At 39.0% G+C, this 10,000-nt stretch overlaps 1 protein-coding gene across 5 annotated transcripts in view; it reads right to left on the reverse strand.

Moving 5' to 3' along the window:
• blnk (B cell linker) overlaps positions 1–10,000 on the reverse strand; it is a 22,023-nt gene that overhangs the window by 10,747 nt on the left and 1,276 nt on the right. For all 5 annotated transcript variants that reach the window (XM_056760155.1, XM_056760156.1, XM_056760152.1 and 2 more), the window contains exons 2-3: positions 3,721–3,812; positions 3,496–3,558 (exon numbers count right to left, since the gene is read on the reverse strand). In XM_056760155.1, the coding sequence (XP_056616133.1) occupies positions 3,496–3,558; positions 3,721–3,789 (132 nt within the window). In that variant the 5' untranslated portion in view covers positions 3,790–3,812. The remainder of the gene's footprint in view (positions 1–3,495; positions 3,559–3,720; positions 3,813–10,000) is intronic.

The following is a 10,000-nucleotide window of genomic DNA, read 5'->3' on the forward strand; positions in this document are numbered from 1 at the left end:
GAAAAACAAAAACAAATCACACAAGTAAAGATAGCTGACGTGTCACCTGAACATAAAGAAATAAACTACTGAGCTGGAAGTACACAAATGACTTTGAATGAAATTGAACTTGATTTCAGCCAAACAATCTTTGTATGATGTACATTACTGGATATTGTCTTTAGATTGATGTGATTATTTGCTGCTGTTGTTACTAATAACTGGTGTAGCTTTCCTGTAGCTCAGTGGTAAGAGCATTGTGTTAACAACGCAAGGTTTTGGGTTTGATCCCAGGGGATTGCAAATACCTATGATAAATGTATAGGATAAAGCAATGTAAGTCGCTTTGGATAAAAGCGTCTGCCAAATGTAATGTAAAATGTGTAGGATGCTATTGACTGAATAATGCACACATGAACCATCAGAAACAACAGTGATCCATTCAAATGAGAGAGAAAATGTGATCACTTTATTCTGTGTAAAGACTCAATAACCCTCTTAAAAACAAAACCCTGCACATGACACATGTATGTGTTTCAGCCTTTCAGTCTGAGATAACACAATTAAATGATCATCACTCTCTCAGACGAGCCGGGTCAGCTGTTGTTGACCACATTCAGATTTAATCTACAGATAATTCAGATAAATCATGTACATCATCATAATGACATCATGTCAATGAGATTTTTATTATGAATAAGATTAACTTTAGAGATGTTTAATCTCAAGACTAACAGCAGATGGCGCCGTAACACAAACATCAGAAATAAAGTCAGAGTTGATCATGTCCGGGCCGTTCACACAGTCAGTGTTTTATCACCCAGTTCAGATTCTTTTCTCGTATATGACACAGATCGGATGTGTTCTATGACCGTTAAGATAAACAGGGAAAGAACGCATGCATTGGGATATTTCGAGATCGGTTTCAGGCCTCATGTGGAAATAAGTCAGATATAAATCAGATATGTGCCAACTGGACTGTCATGTAAACAAGCAGATCGGTTAGTCACCTGTCACATCACTAATGTCTTTTCACACAGAGGTGATCCCGGAATATTGCCAGATTGTTAAGAGTTAAGCGAGTTCGCCAGATTCTTGACTCAAAAAATATATATTAAGGTAAATAATGCACGAATGATAAGTCCTCACCAAACTTGACAGTCAAGACGAGAAAATAGGGACATGTGCTTAAATGCAGTTTTAAAGTTTGAAATTTCTCAAAACTTAAATTCATCACAATATCCAAATGATCAACATTAAAATACAAACTGCCTCAATAAACAGAGTCGATCAGCAATCTTAAACAACTTTAACATGATAAACATGATTAACCATCATGTGCTGTTCGGTGTGCAAGATGTTGTTTAAATAATCTAAATAATAAAACACAAAGTTTGTGAAAGTAGGCTATAAGTATCTTGTACGTCATACAGCCCTGCTGTACCTGTGCATTATATTGTAGTTGTAAAAACAGACTCATTTACTGTTAAAACTCCGATGCGAGGAGTTTCATGTGCACTACACACTCATAAACAATTTGCTTTGAATCATTTTCATATTTATATCTTATGTAGCATAAACTGGCTGAATGTGGCTAATCCTTCTCTCATTAAAGCACCTTCTTTTCTTATTGTTGGTCGTTGTTCTGCATTTACCAATAAATAGATAACAAGTATTTAATTAAACATTTAATAAACAACGGATGTTAAATATTAATAATCAATCAACAGAGCTTATTTAGATGTATTTGGCACTCATAATAGAAGAAAATTGTGATAAAGCCAAACCGCAAAGTAACATTTATTTACGTTCACGATTAAAAAAATCACATTTCATTACAGGTGTGTGTGTGTGTGTGTGTGTGTGTGTGTGCACACAGAGGATCAGATCACAGCACACACACACACACAAGACCTTTTCCAGTATCTCTGAATGAAAGGGTCAGTGAAGTGAAAAAAGTTTCTGCTTCTCTCTTGTGCAAACTTTCACCACATTATATTTGGACATATTGCTGGTACAACATTTTTATTTATTAAGGGAACGATTTGCCAAACTGATTTAATAAAGTGAAATATGAATTTGACAAGAAAATATAATTTCAGTCAGTTCATAACACGTGATAGTTCTGCAGTCTATTTTCAATTTAAGTGACGGCTGTAAATGAGTTTCTTCTTTTCTGGTCAGTACTTCTAACTTGGTTTGTTTCGCTGTGTAGTGTAAATACAGATATCGGATGCGGGTCACTTTAAAAATAAGGTGTAAACTGAGCCTTTATCTCATTTTACAGATGAACTTGAGATTGTGTTTGTGACATCATTGACATGAGATGTGCTGCAGACTCTATATTGCTTGCTTTTTTTCATTTGAAAAACTATACGCAAAATGTCAATGCAGTATGTAAAATGACAATGCAACTGTGCATTTAAATATACCTTTTAAATAGCAGAAGCAACAGTAAGTGCAAAATGAAAATAAAAATTCAATTACATCAATTGCATTTGTCAGTTCCTACACTAGTTTTAATATGTTATTTTATTTTTAACGCTATTTAAGTTGCAAAATTAAAATGAAAATACATTCCCCGGATTGATTTTATATGTTTAGGCAAGCAAAGCTGTAGCAAAATGAAAATTCAAATGTTATTTTCCCTGCATTAACATTAACATGCTGAACATTTGGCTATGTGCATTTTGCACTTAATGTTGCACATATGTTATTTAAAATGTATATTTAAATACACAGTTTAATTGTCATTTTACATACTGCATTGCCATTTTGCGTATTGCATTTCAAATTGAGAAAAGCAAGCAATATGCTTCCATAATATAGATTCTCAGTGTGCTGGACATAAGTTCATTGGGCTTTTGTGTGTTTTCTAAACATGAAAGTGCCCTCTTAGAACGTCAAGTTTTAATCTGACATAAATGAGTAAATCGCATTATAGAGATGATGTAAAATTGAAGAACAAACTCCTTCATGAAAATTTTAATCTTAAGCCTGATAAAAGTTTACAAAAAAATGTGTCATGTACAATTGAAAGAACAATTTAACTGTGTGTTCGATGTGTATTTTCCAGCACGCTTTGTGTGGAACTAGTAATGTTTAAAACTAAAACTTCATATTTATGTGTTATGTGTGGAATGAGTTTCTGTTCTGTGGTTATTTGAGTTGAGAAGAGAAGAGACACACGCACTGAATTAAATTCATTGAACAAAGATCAGAAATGACGGATATCTGTCATGTTTAACATGGAGTGCAGAAGTCCCAGCACGTGTCACACACACATCAGTCACTAGTCAACATTTAAGGAAGTTAAATGTGTGTTTCTGACTTCCTCACATGTAAAGAGTTTAAAGTGTCTTTTGCTGATTTTGATCTCAGATGTGAAGTCTAAATCATGATTCTGTTGGTGAGGATATCAATGAAAAACAGAAAACGCACAGATGCTATGTGATGCTCATCAGGATTTGAGTTAAACAAGAAAACAAGAAGCCTAAATTAAAAATCAGAGCCTACCAGAAAGCGACGGCCATCAATCCTGAGTCTCTGTGCGGTGTCTGCGCAGTCTCTCATGTTGTTCTGTGAACACCGTTAATCTCATGTGATATTCAAACATCGTACAAACACATGAACTCAGAAACTACAGTCAACAGTACACATGAGAGATCTGATTGTGAAAGCACTTGACAAATGAATTGAGATGATTAGGGTTAGGGTTAGATGTCACATATAGTGACTCACCTGACTCAGGTACGCTGCCACCTGCCCCGGGCTCCAGGTCTCACACTGATCTCTGCTGGGTAAACTCATGCTGGACACAACACATCTCACCACTGACACACACACACACACTTTACTTTCAGTATGATGTAAGATTCATGTAACGTGACAAGTTCCTATTTCCTTCATTAATGGTCACTGACCCACTGACTCTCTCTCTCTCTCTCTCTCTCTCTCTCTCTCTCTCACTCTCTGTCTCTCTCTCTGTCTCTCTCTCTCTCTCTCTCTCTCTCTCTCTGTCTCTCTCTCTCTGTCTATCTCTCTCTATGTCTATGTCTCTCTCTCTCTCTCTCTCTCTCTCTCTGTCTGTCTCTCTCTCTGTCTCTCTCTGTCTCTCTCTGTCTCTCTCTCTCTCTGTCTCACTCACTCTCTCTCTCTCTCTCCATATCTCTCTCTCTCTCTCTCTCTCTCTCTCTCTCTCTGTCTCACTCACTCACTCTCTCCCTCTCTCCCTCTCTCTCTCTCTGTCTCTCTCTGTCTCTCTCTGTCTCTCTCTCTCTCTGTCTCACTCACTCTCTCTCTCTCTCTCTCCATATCTCTCTCTCTCTCTCTCTCTCTCTCTCTCTCTCTCTGTCTCACTCACTCACTCTCTCTCTCTCTCTCTCTCTCTCTCTCTCTCTCTGTCTCACTCACTCAAGATTCAAGATTCAAGATTCAAGATTCAAAGGAGCTTTATTGGCATGATAAAAGAAAATTTACATTGCCAAAGCACAAGATTAAATATAAACATGCAGAAATACAGATTAAGATCAAAAATAAGATAGGATAAAATTAAAAGTCTATAAGTAAAAATCTATATATATATACATCTCAATATAAACAGAAAAACAGTTTTAATTAAAGTTCTCAATAAGGGTGATAGTGTCAGTTTGTGTGTGTTGTCCTGTCAGTGTTGTGTTGTGTTGTGCTGGTTGTTCTTTGGTCGTGGCAGGACTTGACATATCTTGCAGCCAGGTTTGAGCTTCTTGACTTTTCTCCCAGTATGTATGAGATCTTGTCCTTTTGTTGAAACTGCTCAAAGTCTTTGTGTAAGTTTGTAAACTGGGGGAAGAATGTTTCTCTGATGTGTGTGTAGTTGGGACAGGAGAGGAGAAAGTGCAGCTCTGTTTCCACTTGATTGTGTGTGCAGTGTGGACACAGTCGCTCTTCTCTCGGTGTCCATGTGTGTCTGTGTCTGCCCGTCTCTACAGTGAGCTGGTGATCACTGAGTCTGTACATGCTCAACACTTTTCTTAGTTTAGGGTCTGATACGCTTGTGAGCTATTCTGACACTTTATATTCTCTCTTTAGTGACAGATAGCATTCCACTTTACTTTGCTGAGCTGTTGCTTCTGTCCAGTGTTTGACATATTTCTCTTTTTGTCTTTTGATCATTTGGTTTAGTCTGGCTGGGGTTTGGGGTTGACTTGGGCATGTTTGGGGTTGTAGAGTTAGTTGTGAGATCAGTTGGATGAAGGGGTTTCTCTCTGGGCTCAGCTCTTGATGACTTAAGGCTTTGTGATGGAGTGTGTCTGTGTCGCTGTTCTTAAGGTGTGTGTAGAATTTTAAAGCTCTTTTTTGTATTTTAATGATTAGAGGATACAGTCCTAATTCTGCTCTGCAGGCGTTGTTTGGAGTTTTTCTCTGTACCCGTAGAATGTTTTTACACATTTCTGTTTGCAGAATCTCTATTGGGTGTTTGTCCCATCTGCTGAACTCTTGGTTGGCGAGAGGACCCCAAACCTCACTTCCATACAGCGCGATTGGTTCTATAATTGATTGTATTATTTTCAACCAGATTACGGTTGGGATGTCAATTTTGATATTCTTTTTTATGGCGTAAAAGGCTCTTCGTGCCTTGTCTCTCAGGTCGTTCACAGCCTTGTTTAAGTGACCGGTGTTACTAATGTTTATACCAAGATATGTGTAGTTCTTGGTGTGTTCTAGGGGCACGTTGTTTAGTTTGAAACGCTGATGTTGATTTTGGCTACTGGGCTTTTTTTGGAATATCATGACTCGAGTCTTCTTAAGGTTAACCGATAGGGCCCATGTTTGGCAGAAAGTGTGCAGGGTGTCCAGATGTTGCTGTAGACCTTCTTTTGTGGGTGACAGCAGCACCAGATCGTCTGCAAACAGGAGACATTTCACTTCGGTGTCTTGTAAGGTCGGGCCGGGTGCTGGTGGCTGTTCTAGAGCTCCAGCTAATTCATTCATGTAAATGTTAAATAGTGTAGGACTTAGACTACAGCCCTGTCTCACTCCACGACTCTGGGAGAGAAAGTCTGTGTGCTTGTTGCCAATTTTAACTGCAAATGTGTTATTGGTGTACATTGATTTGATGATGTCGTAGGTTTTTCCTCCGATGCCGCATTGAATCAACTGAAGAAAAAGTCCCTCATGCCAGATTGAGTCAAAAGCTTTTTTGAAGTCAACAAAGCATGAGTAGAGCTTTCTTTTATTTTGGTTTGTTTCTTTGTCAATTAAGGTACGAAGAGTGTATATATGATCGGATGTGCGGTATTTGGGTTGGAAACCAATTTGGCATTTTCTCAGGATGTTTTGGTTGTTTAGATATTGGAGAAGTCTGCTGTTAAGAATGTTACAGAGGAGTTTACCTAGATTACTGTTTACACATATTCCGCGGTAATTATTAGGGTCGAATTTGTCTCCACTTTTATGGATTGGAGTTATGAGACCTTGGTTCCAGATTGTGGGAAATATACCTGTACTAAAGATGATATTAAACAGTTTGAGGATGGCGAGTGTAAGTTTTTGGTCTGCGTGTTTAATCATCTCGTTTAGGATACCGTCGATACCACTTGCTTTTTGGGATTTAAGTTTTGGTATATTTTGTTCTAGCTCAGCGAGTGTAATTGGATAGTCTAAAGGGTTTTGGTAATCTTTAATTGTTGACTCCAGAGTGCATAGTTTGTTGTGTAGGTTAGTTTGTTCATGGTTCTTGTTTATTTTACTAAAGAGGTTTGAGAAGTGCTTTATCCATACGTCTCCGTTCTGAATGGGAAGATCTTCATGGTGGGGTTTGTTAAGTGTGTTCCAATGTTCCCAGAAGCGATTTGTTTCTAGAGATTGTTCAATTGCTTTTATCTGGTTTTGTGTATCTTGTTTCTTTTTCTTCCTTAGTGTTTCCTTATATTGTTTAACTTTTTCATGGTAGAGTTGGCGTGTGTTTACATTGTCAGCATCTCTGTGTTTCTGATTTGATAGAATTCTTACTTCTTTTCTAAGGTTTTTACACTCCTTATCAAACCATTTCTCGTTTACCGGCTTTTTGTTTGGTTTTGTGTTAGTGGGTTTTAGGTCAGATAGCGTTGCAGATATTGTAAAAATTTGGTTAATCCTGTCTACTGCTAAATTTACACCTTCATAATTGTGTGGAAATGGGGTATCGAGGAATTTATTCAGTAGGATTTGAATTTTTGGTTCACGAGTTTTGCTTTTGTATGTATCTTCGCAATTTTGTTTCCACCTGAAAGTTTGTTTTAGGGTATGGAGGTGAGTTTGTTTTGATGCCTCTGTGTTAGGTTTGGATCTATTGAGGTAGAGAGTGATTTTACTGTGATCTGACAATGGTGATGGTGGGCTGACTGTGAACGCTCTGAGGGAGTTAGGATTCAGATCCGTGATGAAATAGTCTACCGTACTGTTACCCAGCTTAGAACTATAGGTGTGCCTACCGTATGAATCTCCTCGTAGTCGTCCATTGACCATGTACAGACCCAGTGTGCGACAAAGATGGAGAAGTCTTAATCCATTTTTGTTTGTTGTTTTATCGTAGTTCAGTCTTTGTGTATGTGTAGGTATGGAAAGGACATCTCCTCCTGGAATGTGTTTGTCTCCCTTGGAGTGAACTGAGTCTGACTCTTCGCCTGTCCTGGCATTTAGGTCACCGCAGATCAGAACATTGCCCTGTGACTGAAAGTAGTTGATCTCCTCTTCCAGGATCGTGAAACTGTCCTCATTGAAGTAGGGTGACTCTGCTGGAGGGATGTAGGTTGCACACAGGAAGATATTCTTATCTGTTGAAGTGATGGTCTTGTTGATTTCTATCCATGTGTAAAACTGGCCAGTTTTAATCATTTTTGTTGAGTTAGCGTATTCAGATTTATACCATATCAGCATTCCGCCTGAGTCTCTTCCCTGGGTGACACCAGGCAGTTTGACGGATGGAATGATGAATTCTCTGTAGTTTGTAGGGCGACCAGTGGGTCCGTCTCCTCTACTCCATGTCTCCTGTAGGATGAGGATGTCTGAGTTTTTTGTTTCAGAGCTGAAGTCTATGTTTTTGCTTTTCAGTCCAAAAGCAGATGACCTCAGGCCTTGAATATTCCAACATGATATTGTAAATGATTTGTTATCCATAAGTTATTAATTTGTTTAGTGCGGATTTTGTCTTAGTACAGTAGGTGTGAGCAGATTAGGTTCAGCATCTGATGGATGTCTTTTAGCTCGGCTGTTGGAGCTTGTGCAGATGTCGGTGTGGAGTTTCTGCTCACTGTCTGGGCATAGCTTAGGCTGCTGGAGTTCTGTTGCATATGCCGGGTGGGGGGTGTAGGCAGCAGGGGTGGTGCTCTGGTCTGTTGGCTGTTGTTTTGGCAAGGAGGGGGGCCCAGTCTCTGGCTGTTTTTAGAAGGTGCGGTGTGGTTCATCCATGGTCTGGGTAGGGACTGCCTTGCTCCGTTGCTTCTAGGGGGGTTGTTTGTGTTGCGGTTTAGAGCAACATCTTTTAATTTCTTTGTAAAGATGGGGACAGACGCTCTGTACAGGTGTACATGGTCATAGAGGCATGTCATAGAGGTCATGGTCATAGAGGCACTCACTCACTCTCTCTCTGTCTCACTCACTCACTCACTCACTCACTCACTCAAGATTCAAGATTCAAAGGAGCTTTATTGGCATGATAAAAGAAAATGTACATTGCCAAAGCACAAGATTAAATATAAACATGCAGAAATACAGATTAAGATCAAAAATAAGATAGAATAAAATTAAAAGTCTATAAGTAAAAATATATATATATACACATCTCAATATAAACAGAAAAAGAGTTTAAATTAAAGTTCTCAATGAGGGTGATAGTGTCAGTTTGTGTGTGTTGTTCTGTCAGTGTTGTGTTGTGTTGTGCTGGTTGTTCTTTGGTCGTGGCAGGACTTGACATATCTTGCAGCAGGTTTGAGCTTCTTGACTTTTCTCCCAGTATGTATGAGATCTTGTCCTTTTGTTGAAACTGCTCAAAGTCTTTGTGTAAGTTTGTAAACTGGGGGAAGAATGTTTCTCTGATGTGTGTGTAGTTGGGACAGGAGAGGAGAAAGTGCAGCTCTGTTTCCACTTGATTGTGTGTGCAGTGTGGACACAGTCGCTCTTCTCTCGGTGTCCATGTGTGTCTGTGTCTGCCCGTCTCTACAGTGAGCTGGTGATCACTGAGTCTGTACATGCTCAACACTTTTCTTAGTTTAGGGTCTGATACGCTTGTGAGCTATTCTGACACTTTATATTCTCTCTTTAGTGACAGATAGCATTCCACTTTACTTTGCTGAGCTGTTGCTTCTGTCCAGTGTTTCAGATATTTCTCTTTTTGTCTTTTCATCATTTGGTTTAGTCTGGCTGGGGTTTGGGGTTGACTTGGGCATGTTTGGGGTTGTAGAGTTAGTTGTGAGATCAGTTGGATGAAGGGGTTTCTCTCTGGGCTCAGCTCTTGATGACTTAAGGCTTTGTGATGGAGTGTGTCTGTGTCGCTGTTCTTAAGGTGTGTGTAGAATTTTAAAGCTCTTTTTTGTATTTTAATGATTAGAGGATACAGTCCTAATTCTGCTCTGCAGGCGTTGTTTGGAGTTTTTCTCTGTACCCGTAGAATGTTTTTACACATTTCTGTTTGCAGAATCTCTATTGGGTGTTTGTCCCATCTGCTGAACTCTTGGTGGGCGAGAGGACCCCAAACCTCACTTCCATACAGCGCCATTGGTTCTATAATTGATTGTATTATTTTCAACCAGATTACGGTTGGGATGTCAATTTTGATATTCTTTTTGATGGCATAAAAGGCTCTTCGTGCCTTGTCTCTCAGGTCATTCACAGCCTTGTTTAAGTTTCCGGTGTTACTAATGTTTATACCGAGATATGTGTAGTTCTTGGTGTGTTCTAGGGGCACGTTGTTTAGTTTGAAACGGTGATGTTGATTTTGGCTACTGGGCTTTTTTTGGAATATCATGACTCGAGTCTTCTTAAGGTTAACCGATAGGGCCCA

This window comes from Triplophysa dalaica, chromosome 11 (assembly GCF_015846415.1).
Source record: "Triplophysa dalaica isolate WHDGS20190420 chromosome 11, ASM1584641v1, whole genome shotgun sequence".
In the NCBI taxonomy this organism is placed as follows: Eukaryota; Metazoa; Chordata; class Actinopteri; order Cypriniformes; family Nemacheilidae; genus Triplophysa; species Triplophysa dalaica.